At 42.6% G+C, this 13,795-nt stretch overlaps 1 protein-coding gene across 3 annotated transcripts in view; it reads left to right on the top strand.

Annotated features, from left to right (window-relative positions):
- The window catches only part of ATG7 (autophagy related 7), a 279,185-nt gene that overhangs the window by 27,097 nt on the left and 238,293 nt on the right, over positions 1 to 13,795 (top strand). For all 3 annotated transcript variants that reach the window (XM_030801775.1, XM_030801773.1, XM_030801774.1), the window contains exons 3-5: positions 393 to 447; positions 8,251 to 8,368; positions 10,945 to 11,022. In XM_030801775.1, coding sequence (XP_030657635.1) covers positions 393 to 447; positions 8,251 to 8,368; positions 10,945 to 11,022 — 251 coding nt within the window. The remainder of the gene's footprint in view (positions 1 to 392; positions 448 to 8,250; positions 8,369 to 10,944; positions 11,023 to 13,795) is intronic.

Here is a 13,795-nt window from a genome sequence, read left to right as displayed (position 1 = left end):
TTCACTAGTTTCTATTTTACTTCCTGACTTTTTGATCCCAGTTCATTTTCATTTATTTTCTCTTGTTGTGGGGAAAAAGAAAGAGAGTAGTGAAACTCAAATTATTAATCCAAATAATACCCATTACTTAGCATTGCTGTGGGAAGAGATTGGAAATATTTTTTCCATTGAAGCTTTTTTGTATTCTTGGCAAATGTCTCATATTCACAAGAGCTCTGTCACATTCTGCCATTATCTATCCATACATATATTATCTATGTAGCATAGATAATCAGAAATTGGATGGGGTGCCTTGGGCTCAACAAAGAGAAGAAAACTATTCATAAGCATTTTTGTTATGAATGCTGCTATTTCTGACTTGTCATTGAAAATGTGATAATGCTTCTGTCCAGGTGACTCTGCTGGGCTGCCAGCTCGCTTAACATTGGAGTTCAGTGCTTTTGACATGTGAGTATTTATTTGTTCAAAATCTGAAGTAAAGAATACTACTTTTGGCAAGGAATAAGCATGCTTACCTCCCTCATAGGTGGACCACAGGAGGACTAGGGAAGTTCCCGGTGAGCAGAGTCAGGCCCCTCATGATTCTCTTATAGCTCCCATAGAGATGAGTGCTAGATACTTAGGTCTGTCTGGTTCATTTTTCACCACGTATTTATCAGAGCCAATTAGGTGCCAGGTGCCATCTAGATTGATTGAGACATAGATAATATCCCTCTTGATTTTGATTGTAGTTAATATTTTGTGATCTTGATACTTCTCTCGATTCACTCCTTTAGTCCATGGGCATTGTCCATGGGCATTGAGCAATGAATGTTTATTAGGCTACTTCTGTATACAAGTCACTGTGCAAGGCATTATAGTGCTATACAAAGGAATATGATAGATATATCCTTGAAGAATTTTTTTTAATCTGCTTGGGAGCTGTGGGGAGTTGCTGGAGAGAAGAGACACACTTTTTTTTTTTTTGAGACAGGGTCTCATTCTGTCACCCAGGCTGGAGTGCAGTAGTACAATCTCAGCCCACTGCAACCTCCGCCTCCTGAGTTCGAGCTATTCTCATGCCTTAGCCTCCCAAGTAGCTGGGACTACAAGTTCACGCCATCATGCCTGGCTAATTTTTGTATTTCTTTTGGTAGAGACAGTGTTTCACCATGTTTGCCAGGCAGATCTTGAACTCCTAACTTCAAGTGATCTGCCTGCCTTGGCCTCCCAAAGTGCTGGGATTACAGGATCGAGCCACCACACCCAGCCAAGAGACACATTTATTGAGCACTTAATTAGGCATTTTCATAAACATCTGTTCTTTCAGACTCACCAGGTGTGATTTTTCTCTCTTTTTTCAGATGAGGAAACCATGGGACGAAAGGTAAAAATGGCTTGCCCAGGGTCACACCTAGCCAAATGTAGAAAGCAGGGGCGAGAGAAAAAAATGTATTTATAAATGTATTTCTGAAACCCAGCATGCGTAGCTACAGGGATTTTGCTATCTTCTACAGAAATAGAGGCCGGGCGCGGTGGCTCACGCTTGTAATCCCAGCACTTTGGGAGGCCGAGGCGGGTGGATCACGAGGTCAGGAGATCGAGACCACGGTGAAACCCCGTCTCTACTAAAAATACAAAAAATTAGCCGGGTGTGGTGGCGGGTGCCTGTAGTCCCAGCTACTCGGAGAGGCTGAGGCAGGAGAATGGCGTGAACCCGGGAGGCGGAGCTTGCAGTGAGCCGAGATTGCGCCACTGCACTCCAGGCTGGGCGACAGAGCGAGACTCCGTCTCAAAAAAAAAAAAAAAAAAAGAAATAGAGAAACCAGGAGGGGGATACAAATTTAGGAGGAGACAAGTTTGGTTTAGAATATGTTGAGTTTGAGATGACAGTGTCTACTAGAAATGTCCAGGAGGAACTGGAGTCGGGGAGAGAGGATCAGACTAGATTTGGGAGACATCCAGGTAGAGGAGAAAGAGAATAAAGATAGTCTCCAACTTATGGTAGTTTAATGACTTTTTGACTTTATGATGGTGAGAAAGCAATACACATTCAGTGGAAATTATACTTTGTGGACCCATACAGCCATTCTGTTTTTCACTTTCAGTACAGTATTCAATAAATTACCTGAGATATTCAACACTTTCTTATGGAACAGGCTTTGTGTTAAGATGATTTTGCCCAACTCTAGGCTAATGGAAGTGTTCTGGGCACGTTTAAGGGAGGCTAGACTAAGCTATGTCTGGCAGGTTAGACATATTAAATAGAGTTTTGATTTATGATATTTTTTCAATTTATGGTGAGTTTATCAGGACATGGTAAGTCGAGGAGCATCTGTATAGTATAAGAACAAAAGGCGCGAACAGTGAATGGCTCTAATTAGGGAGGTGAAAGATGATACAGAACTAGCCAAGGACACAGGGGTTGTCAGAGGAAAACCAGAAAAGTGTTACAGAAACCAAAGAAGGCAATGCTTTCTGGAGGGAAAGAGAAACAGTGTCAGAAGCACAGAGGTCAATGTGAGGGCCACTGTGTTTGTTGATTAAGTCATTGTGGTCCTTAAGAATTCAGTTTGAGAAAGAGGGTGGAGCTGAAACCATGATGAGGGCCTTTAAGATTACTGAGAATTGAAAAAGGCTACAGTGTTTTTTTCTGCTTTATTGTACCTCAGCAGTATCAAGATGGGGAATTTTAGGAAGGTGAAGAAGTCTTTATAAGGTCTTTCTGGCTTTTGAAAGTGGCAATGGTCAACTACTAGGATATTTAAAATAAAGTGTCCCTAGAATTTTTTTTAATCTCAGAAAATCAATACTTTTTTTCCCTTTATCTCAATCCAGTTGCAAAATTTGAAAGCACGACCTACATCCACAATGATGTTAGTATTTGTATCTTTAAAAATGTATGTGTTGGTGTTTCTTGTTCCCTTCGGAGCTTTCTTGCTCCATCGTAAACTCCTTGTGGTTACCTGTCAAAAGAAAGAAAATCCTAATAATCTCTCTCTTGTTTTGGCAAACTAACTTATTTTGGAGCCAGTAAGATACAACGAGGAAAATACTGGAAATGTACAAGCATTAAATTGTCTGAAGGTGGTACAGGGGAGCATCAACAGTCTGTTTTGTGTAATCTGGAGAGCCTCATATTTATCTCAGACTAACCTCACTCCTATCCTTATCCTTCTACTGGACTGTTTGTTTTATAAGGTTTTAATAATTTTATTCTTTAGAATAATTAATTAGAAAAACAGTTCACAGAAGTTAGGTTTGAACTTACTACAAAATGTGAGCATCTTAAACTTAATTAATCTAAAAATTTTGGTTGAAGGAGATAAGAAAATCTGTGATCCTGAAGTTATGACTTTCACACAAATTGCTCATTTTCACTCGTCATATTTTTTCTTCAACCATTGAATACCCTCAGTGTGTGAGGCACTGTGGTAGACAGTGGGAGGTGAGCAGAAATAAGATGTGGTCCCCATTGTGTGAAAATAGCCTTGGATTCGAAGTTTGAAGATTTGGAATCTATGGCTAATTAACTGTGCTACTTCAATAAGCCCTTTTAGTTTTCTCAGCTTTTGTTTCCTCATCTTTAAAATGGGTTCTTGCTTTCTAATGTTCTTTCCAGTTTTAAAAGTCTGTCACTTTCTGAGTCCCTATTACAATGGCTGGGAAGTTTAATGAAAGTGCTTGGGACTTCTCAGAAGGCCTGATTTCTTTATTCCAAATTATTTCCTTTATTATTACCCCATTTTTGTTTTGATTGCTGTATATCTGCATGGGTTGGTAGAGAAAGTCTTTATGAATTTATTTATCAAAGAAGGAGTATCTACAATGTGCAGATGTGTGAGTGTTAGGAATACAAAAACTTATGAAATATGTTCTCCAGAGCTCCTCTACTGTATGAGAGAGAGAAGTAGAAGGCAAATATTTGCATTATAGTGTGCTCAGTGCTGTAATAAGCATGGAGAGGTAATCATTATTTCAGGAAAACTTATTGATTGCTTCCTCTGTGTCTTGATAATAGAATATGCTAGGTGCTGGGCATACAGACAGGAATGACATACAGTTGAATAGCTAACAATCCCAGTACTCACTTGTAGATGTCAAGAGTATCTCAGCTTTGCATAGCACTGGATAAGTCTCTTCTACTCTGTGCCCCTGGTAGTCTTATGGATCTCTGCAGGCAGCAGCACAGGGATCCTGTTCTCTGAATTGTATTAGACGAATCGTCAGTCAAGTAGTATTTTATCAGGCACCAACTGTCTTAAACTGGAGTATGCTGTCTTGAGTTAGGGTATCCTGCTGAATCAGACCCAAAAATGTAAGGGCCCAAACACAAAGAAGTTCATTTCTTGCTCATCAAATAGCCCAGGGCTGCTGGTCCAGTCTTCTTCCATGTTGTGGCTCCATTATCCCTGAGGACTTTGCATTTGTGTGCTGATTAAGACAGTTGTCACTTTCAGGTAACAACAGATTAATGAGGAAAGACAGCCAAGGTGCAAATAGGTGGAAGAGACACACCTAGTCTCTTAAAGGCCCTGGCAGGAAGGGACATGCATCACTCCACTCAGATTCTACTGAGAACTCCTGGCCTCACTTGTCTTGCAAAGAAGACTGGGAAGCATGGAACCCAGCTAAAACATTATGTGTGCTTTCTGTTTCTGTTGACAAGGAGGAAAATAGATTTTGATTGGCAATCTCTATACCTATGTGAAGCTGATAAAAAAAAATAAAAGAATTTTGCGCCCGGCGCGGTGGTTCTCAACCTGTAATCCCAGCACTTTGGGAGGCCGAGGCAGGCGGATCACGAGGTCGGGAGATCAAGACCATCCTGGCTAACATAGTGAAACCCCGTCTCTACTAAAAATATAAAAAATTAGCCGGGCATGGTGGCAGGCACCTGTAGCCCCAGCTGCTCGAGAGGCTGAGGCAGGAGAATGGCATGAACCCAGGAGGCGGAGCTTGCAGTGAGCCGAGATCCCGCCACTGCACTCTGGCCTGGGCGACAGAGCGAGACTCCGTCTCTAAAAAAGAATTTTCCTTTCTCTGGGCCTCAAATGATCAACATTTGAATGAAGACCATTTCTGTGGGTTTCTTTCCCTTGAGGAATATTTGTCTTTATTCATAAGTTTTCTTTTCAGCCAGGCGCAGTGGCTCACGCCTGTAATCCCAGCACTTTGGGAGGCCTAGGCGGGCAGATCACGAGGTCAGGAATCGAGACCATCCTGGTTAACATGGTGAAACCCTGTCTCTACTAAAAATATAAAAAAAAAAAAAAAATTAGCCGGGTGTGGTGGCAGGCGCCTGTAGTCCCAGCTACTTGGCAGGCTGAGGCAGGAGAAAGGCGTGAACCTGGGAGGCGGAGCTTTCAGTGAGCCGAGATCGCAGGACTGCACTCCAGCCTGGGCGACAGAGCGAGACTCCTCAAAAAGAAAAAAATATTTTTCTTTTCTATGCCTCAAGTTGGACCTAATTAGAGAAATAGAAGGCATAATTTTTGCCCTCAAAGAACTGAAAAGGTAGTGAAGGAAGTAGGAGTCTTACACACACTCATATGTGTGGGGCAGAGGCTGTGTCTTTCTTATTCTCTGCTTTATCACCAGCACCCAACACAGATCTAGGGTGTACTATTTGCTGAATAACTGCCTAATTGAATTACAAGCGGTCTAAGTGCATGGCTGTCAAAATGACATGTGGTGTGGTTGATGGAAAGACACCAGTGGACTGTGTTAGAGGATGTTACAAACAGAAACTCTGCGATTGCTAGGGAAGTCAGGAGATGACAAAGAAGCATGACCCCCAATGGACTGTGACTTTCTGGGTTCCCAGCGTTCCCTGTGGGCATGTGAAGCTGTGTGCGAAGTAGATTCCTCCAGGTATGAAGAGCACAGGTGCTCTTCCAGAGGATTTATTCCATTCTGACCACTTGCCTGCCTGTTGGCCAAGTGTAAATAACTGGTGCAACACAGCCCCAGCACTTTCCTGAGTCATCACTGTGAGACTGAATGAAGTGAAGGCCAAGTGTCTAGCTGTAATGTCCCCAAAGCAGGTCCAGTCTTCCGGCCTTTGTGAGATCCATTTTTACTAGGTTAGTATATGCATTATTGCAAGTTCACTGTTGGCCTTAGTATGTGGAGAAAATTTCTAATTCGGATTCTTTGTAGCAGCTCTGTTGAGATATAATTCACATACCATAAAATTCACCCCTTAGTTTAAAGGGGTACAATTCAGTGGTTTTTAGTAGATTCATAGAGTTGTGTAGCCATTACTGTTAATTCCAGAACATTCCCATCTCCCAAAAAAGACACCCTTAGCAATTACTCCCCATCCCCCTCCTCCATACTCACCAGCCCTAGCTAACCATAACTCTGCTTTCTGTCTCTGAGGATTTACCTATTCTGCATATTTCATGTAAGTGGAACCATAGGAAACTAAACTAGTAAGTGTCAGAACCAAGATTTGAACTAAATTCTCTTGTCTCCAAGTCTCAGGCTCCTTCCCTCTCATTATCACTTTTTAAATTCATTTTCCTGCCACCTCCCATGGTGGAACTTTAGTCATGAAAGATGCTTCTCCTTTGAAGCTTCCGATTGTCCTGCTAATTAACTTGCATAAGTGCTGATGCTCCTAGGAGCCAAGTCATCATGCAGTTGCTTGAGTTCTTGGTATGCAGTTTTCTCCTTTCACAGAGTGAGGCTTTGGTATGGCTCTCACACACCTGGGAAGTTTGGGAAGAAGGGTACCTTCCTCCTCTGTGCTTGTGTCCAAATTAGATCATAGCATCCTTCCTTCTGTTTCCACATCCTGTTTCAGCAGTAATTTCATGAAGCCAAGTCTGAATGTAGAAGGCCTAGTTTACCAACTGCTCTGCTTTCTTTGCCTTCCCTCTGGGCTTAATCTTTTCCCTTTGTGATTTCTCTCTCTTCAAGACCAGCTTGGATGTCCTCATCTCACCTGGATGAAAAATATTCTTTTATTGGAGGAGCATGGTGACAAACAACTTGTGATTTGCTGACTCATACCTCCCAAGAGAAGGTTCTGGCCATTGAAAGCTAGCTCTCCCTGAGGACTTGGCGTTTGAGCCTGATAAATGGCATTTGACAGAGCCATGCCATTCATTGCACCCCTTCATACCTGTTCTAGGTTTAGATTTCTACTCCTTCAGCCCCATAAACCCAATTTTACATGGACTTTAAATGAAAAGACATAGGTTCTTCTAAACTATGCAGCTGTCATCAGTGCAATCAGTAAAAAGGCATTCTGTCTGCATTAGCCGTGACATTAGTAGGCTACTAATGAAATGAATATTTTCATTTAACATCTGTAAACTCCGAAATGCAAGTTAATCATTTCAGAGAAGAGACCAGATTTGTCCACATCTGAATTCGCATTCAGAATCAACTCCTCTTCTCTTCTCCTGACTTTGCTTACTCTGAGGACTGTGAGGCCTTTGGGGGCAATGTAGGGTGTGTAAACCTGGTGGCACGACAGATTGACAGGTAGCTCAGGTGTGAGACATTTTGTCTGTGAGACTCAGACAACCATCAGGGGCTTGCCCAGCAGCAGTTTTGTGCAGAGCCCCGTTTGGGGCGGGCTAGGTTGTGGGGCAGTCAGGAGAACACATACTTTCTATCCTCAAGGAGCTTACTGTCCTCCAGCTGGGTGGGTATGACTGTAGTTCTTGAAAATGCTCGAAAATATTATGCTGAGTTTTATGTGCCAACTCTTAGCAGAGAAAGTGGAGATAGCTTTCCGGAAGAGGAGAGATTGATTGGAGCAGAACCTTGAAGCCTGGGAGGGTCTGAGAGGTGGCGTAGGCACAGCACAGTACCTTGGACTCAGCTAGTTCTGGTTTTAGATTCAAGCTTTGCCTATTATTATGTGACCTTAGGCAAGTTGCTTAAACCTTTAAATGGGGGAAAAGAGCTGTTATGAGAATTCAAACTGTGCACAGCTCAACAAACAATGTTTCCCTCAGGTTAAAGATGGGAAAGAAGAAAAAATAGGAAATGAACTTCTCTTTGGGGGACAGTGGAAGAACAGCATCCTGATAGGTTAGAGTATAGGGAATATATAGGCTTTTGGGGGGGAATGGTGCCTGTTTTTTAGTTCTTGAGTGATGATATTCATCTTTTTCCAAGAAAACATACAGTTAATCTTCTGTTTGCCCTACAGAGCAATTTCCTTTTTATCCCGCTACGGTGGTGGTTGACTTGTCTCTCCCTGGCTGAGTCCCAGCTGTTCCTGGCTAACCATGTTTCTCTTGTATCTAGGAGTGCTCCCACCCCAGCCCGTTGCTGCCCAGCTGTTGGAACACTGTATAACACCAACACACTTGAGTCTTTCAAGACTGCAGATAAGAAGCTCCTTTTGGAACAAGCAGCAAATGAGGTTAGCTGGGAAAACGTGATGTATGTGTCATATTTCCTGTGGTCCTGGCAGGTGCAGTGTTTGTGATCAGGCACATGGGTCTGCTGCAGAAACTGGCATATGAAGGGAACTTAAAGACACTTGTGGGCTTTGGTATATTTCTCCAGAGAGAATACTCCCAGCTGTCTCGTTCTGTATTGGCAGGAAGGTCAGGGAGAGGACATCCAGGCTCTCACCTGGGATAGGCTGGAAATAACATGGCAGGGCAGAGGTTAAGTAATCAGTTTGCTGCTCATCTCCAGCCAGCATTTTGAAGCAGCCAGACCTCTGAGAGTTGTGTTCCTGTGGCTGAATGCCTCTGGGCACTCTGTTTATTGTGCCTTGGAGAGGCTTGGCAATCCTGTGCACCATGGTGGTAGAGGAGATTATCATGTAGTCTCTCCAGTGTCTTCACTTACCTAATCTACTGCATCTGATTTTCAAGGCCTCTGTGGCCTGGCCCCGTTTTCCTCTTTTCCTTTCTGACCTTTCACTCTTGCCCTTGCATTCTCTGAGTCTGTCATAGCAAATCACATGTGATTCCCTCCACCTACTTTCTGTTCTGTCCTCTCTCCTTGGGAATACAATATCCTCTCTGCCTGGAATGTCTTTCCTTTGCTTCTTTACATTGGAGTTAGTGAGAGGAATTAAAATGGGAGGTGGGGCAGTTTATCCCAATCCTGTCTAACCGCTGTAATCAAGGAGTCTTTATACCAGTCTTTATCATGACATGAATCTTATTGGTGTGGGTGCAGTGGTCAGGTCCTGAGGCAGGCTTCCCTCACTTCCCTCGGGATAGAAGCAGCTGTGACTCAGGAGAGGATGGTCGTTTTTCTTGACCTGTGGCTTGACTACTCCTGGGCCTCCTGCTTTGGCTGCACATTTAAAAGGGAGTCTCCAAAGAGTTGGGTCAGGCCTTAATCATCTTGGAAAAAAGCAGGTTCCCCGCCACAGGAATATCCCACCCCTCAACTGGGGCCCAGAATTCTCCTGGCAGCTCCTGCCCCATGCCCCCTTGGCTTACCAGAAACTGGGGGCCTCTCTTCAGTGGTCCAGCTCCTCCAAGGCCAGTATGTCAGTAGCAGGAACTTACTTCTGCTTATTTCCCTCTTCCACCCATACTTGGGGAATGATTCTTATTAGTGCAACTGTTTCGTCTTGCTTAGTAACACCAAGTTTAGCTACGAATCTTAGCTACAAAAACATCTTGTGATCCACAGCTGCTGACCAGCACCAGCGTTTGCTCCTAGTCTCAGTACTTGCTGAGTATACATAAATTTGAAGTTTGTTCTTCTTTCCTCATCTCTCAGGGCAAGATAATCTCAAATAAGGCTTCAAGATGAAATGCCTAACCTTGTTTTTACTTTAACTTGTTACTTTGAATTTTGTCCTGCTTGTCTCTTTAATCACCTAGCCTTGCTTCTCAAGTAAATAAGACTCTCTCTAGCTAGGAAAGCCGGACAAACTCCAATTGACCCCTTAATTTACAAGACACTAAGGGCTCCTCATCCAACCCCCTTTTCGTAAGGAGTTGGCCTGGGTAAACAGATCCTCAGCATTTCAAAGGAGTCCAATTAACTGATAAGGTACTAACACCAACAATGTATGAAGTTCCCAGGAATTTTCTCAAAGAGATAACAACATAAAACCTTGAGTTCGTGTCTAGCATAGACCCTATATCTAATTATAATGAAAGATTTAGAACCTTGCACCTGGTACCATTGCTCTTCTTGTAACCATTTGTCTTTTAAGTTGTTTTATCACTCTGTAACCATTTTGATTCTTTTGATTCTTGCATGTTTTTATTTCTGTAGAATTATTACATTTAAGTCCCCCTCCCCTTCCTAAACCTAGGTATAAAAGTTAATCGAGCCCCTTCCTTGTGGCCGAGAGAATTTTGAGCATTAGCCGTCTCTTTGGCCGCCAGCTTAATAAAGGACTCTTAATTCGTCTCAAAGTGTGGCGTTTCCTTAACTCGCCTGGGTACAACAAAGAAACCCCTATGTGTATTTCACAGCATTTCCTTTGAGAGCCCCTCCCAGGCTCTTTACCCTCCCAGTTCCCCAGCAGAGTCTGCAGAGAATTCCTCCCACAAATTCTACCTACTTCTGTGACAGCAAATCCTACATGGTGGTGAAGTTGTACATTTACGCCGGTCTCTCTCTCTAGACTGCGAGTGTCCTGAGGGTAGGGACTGACTGTGTCTTTTATTTCTGTAACCCTGATGTGCCTGGTATATAGTAGACAATAAGTAAATATTTGCTGAAGGAGATCGTGAAGGCATGAAAATGGCCTGGTTGCCCCCTCTGTGCCAAGATCTGCTGAGAGGAGGTGCCTGGGCTCCCTCACTTGGCTTAGATGTTGAAGGGAGTGTGGCTGAGAGAGAGGCAGTGTGAAGTGGGCAGAGTGAGGTAACAACCCACTTCATTGTTTGGGGTAAGTGGTGCTGGGCCTGTAGGAAAGAAGAGCCTGGTGCTTTTCAGCTCCACACTTCACCTGAGAGTGAGAAACTCAGAGATGCCTGGTAACCTGCCTTGACGCTTTTCTTCTTCTGGCAGATATGGGAATCCATAAAATCAGGCGCTGCTCTTGAAAACCCTGTACTCCTCAACAAGTTCCTCCTCTTGACATTTGCAGTAAGTAAATGGGCTCTCGGTTGCACCAAGGTTGGTGAAATCCCCTGGCTTAGCCCAGTGTACCAGTAGAACAGTCTGCTCTTCTCTCCGAAGCTACTACCTTCTGTTATTTAAATAATAGCTGTTAACGAAATGCTCTTTGATTAGTGGCCAGATAGTGCTGGCACTTATTACCAATGCTAACTTAATTCACCCCTATGGATCATACTGGCAGTAATTGCATAGTTTATATAATACAGGGCATGATAAAGTCAGGTTCAGGGAATGTGGTTTTATTGTTGCTAACGCCTTTGTTAAATACAGTCCTAAATACCATCTAAATAAAGGAAAGGGGCTTCTGGATTAGAGGAGATCACACTGCATAGCTTGACCACAAAATTGCTTGTTGATTTTTTTTTGTTTTTTGTTTTTTGTTTTTTTAAAGACAGAAACATGTTTTCTCTAAGCGAAATCTAATTAAAATGAACATTAAGGGCAGCCTTGAAAAGGAAATCGTAAAAAATAGATTTTTTTTTTTTTTTGAGACAGAGTCTCGCTCTGTCACCCTGGCTGGAGTGCAGTGGTACGATCTCGGCTCACTGCAAGCTCTACCTCCCAGGTTCACGCCATTCTCCTGCCTCAGCCTTGAGTGGCCGGGACTACAGGCGCGTGCCACCACACCTGGCTAATTTTTTGTATTTTTAGTAGAGAGGGGGTTTCACCGTGTTAGCCAGGATGGTCTTGATCTCCTGACCTCATGATCTGCCTGCCTTGGCCTCCCAAAGTGCTGGGATTACAGGCATGAGCCACTGCATGCAGCCTGTAGGTTCTTTACTGGGATAAATTGTAAATATTGCTAGTTAAAGATTTCTAGTTACTTGAACATCAGTACGCTTTCTGCACCAAGAATTCTCATTAGTGGAACATGCTGACGGTTTGCATTTAATGAGAAAAATAACATTAGCTCTTACTTAAAGTTTTAAGGTTTGCCTAGAGTCAGTATGTGTGTTGGTCTTGCTGCCTTGTTTACTGAGCATTCTTAGCCTGGCTTGAAAAAAATTGTAAGTATCTATTTTTTAAAATCTTCAGACACTAAGGACTTTGTTTAATTTAATGGAGGTCATTTGTATCCTGAAAAGAATCCTAAGAAATGCAAGCCTTTTGGCTTTTGAAGATGACCTGATAAAGTTTCTTAGAATTTGTGAGGTCCGGCTGGGTGCGGTGGCTCATGCCTGTAATCCTAGCACTTTGGGAGGCCAAGGTAGGCGGATTGCCTGAGCTCAGGAGTTCAAGACCAGCCTGGGCAACATAGTGAAACCCCGTGTCTACTAAAATTAAAAAAAATTAGCTAGGCGTGGCAGCCTGTAGTCCCAGCTACTCGGGAGGCTGAGGCAGGAGAATTGCTTAACCTGGGAGGTGGAGGTTGCAGTGAGCCGAGATCACGCTGCTGCACTCCAGCCTATGTGACAGAGCAAGACTCCGTCTCCAAAAAAAAAAAAAAAGGAATTTGTGAGGTTCTTCATCTTGAATTGTTTAACCTTTTACTAAAGATCAGTTATGACAAATCATTTAAGTACAAAGAAGAGAAAATAATCTCTGGAGGTGTTTTTGCTTTCCTTCTGCTATTTTTAGGACTCACAGGACTAGGCAGTTCATTAATTTCAGCTTTGCAGTTCATTTTGCCATTGTGAAGAGGGAATTTGTTCTTAGTTGATCAATGAATAGCAGAATTAGAGACTGCAGAGATTACAATTATTAGACTTTCTCATCTGTACACATGATTACATATACATTTACATTTTAAAAGTCATCTAGTGTGATTTCATTTATATGGAAAGTCCAGACTAGGAAAATCCATAGAGACAGAAAATAGATTAGTGGTTGCCAGGGGATGAGAGGAGGGGGAATGGGGAGTCTCTGCTAATATGTACGAGATTTCTTTTTGGAGTGATAAAAATATTCTGGAATTAATAGTGATGATGATACAACCATATCACTATACTAAAAAGAAACCACTAAATTGTATACTTTTTAACATGGTGAATTTTGTGGGATGTAAATTATATCTCAATAAAAAGTCATGTAACAACCATCAATTTTAATTCTTAGCAAGATTCAAGAAGAAATATTAATTAGCTACATAAACTGCATTCATATTCAGTGGTCACAGGCTTGTAGGCAAGCTGCCAAATACCCACATATGTCTGGAATGCTACCACGAATTTAATTAAGGCCCCAAAAGGTGTAGGAATTCTAAAGCAAGAGCCATTAGTGTGAGTGGGAACAGTGTCAAAGACAGCCTCACAAATCCTTTCCCCTGGGTCACTTACCCTGGTGGGAGATCAGTCAGATACACCTGTGAAGATGTAACGTCTTCTATTCACCCATCCAGCTTACTACTTAGAGCCTCTCTGTGGCTCTAATCATGCACTCGCTTTATCTCTGCTCTGTCCACAAAGTGAGCTGCCTGGTTTCTTGGACTGGGGTTTATTCATCTTATTGTCAGTGTCTTATGTTTTGCCTTGTACATAGCAAGGGCTTGATAGTTGTTGACTTAAATCCACTAAGCCATTTCCAAAAGCAATATCGTATTATTTCAGGCATGCATAGGTATGTGAATAGCACAGCTTCCTTAATAACATGTAATTTATTTGATTGTGAAGGGAATGGTAACTGTTTGGAAGTTGTGCTTCTGTAGATAGTACATTAAGTATGTATGGTCAGTAGAAAAAAGCTTAAGTTTTGGAAGCAGAGTTCTGATCTCTTCTCTGCCCCTTGCCATCTTTTTTGTTGT

This window comes from Nomascus leucogenys, chromosome 21 (assembly GCF_006542625.1).
Source record: "Nomascus leucogenys isolate Asia chromosome 21, Asia_NLE_v1, whole genome shotgun sequence".
In the NCBI taxonomy this organism is placed as follows: Eukaryota; Metazoa; Chordata; class Mammalia; order Primates; family Hylobatidae; genus Nomascus; species Nomascus leucogenys.
The sequence above is the reverse complement of the archived record's forward strand: the minus strand, read 5'-3'. Positions and strand labels throughout refer to the sequence as shown.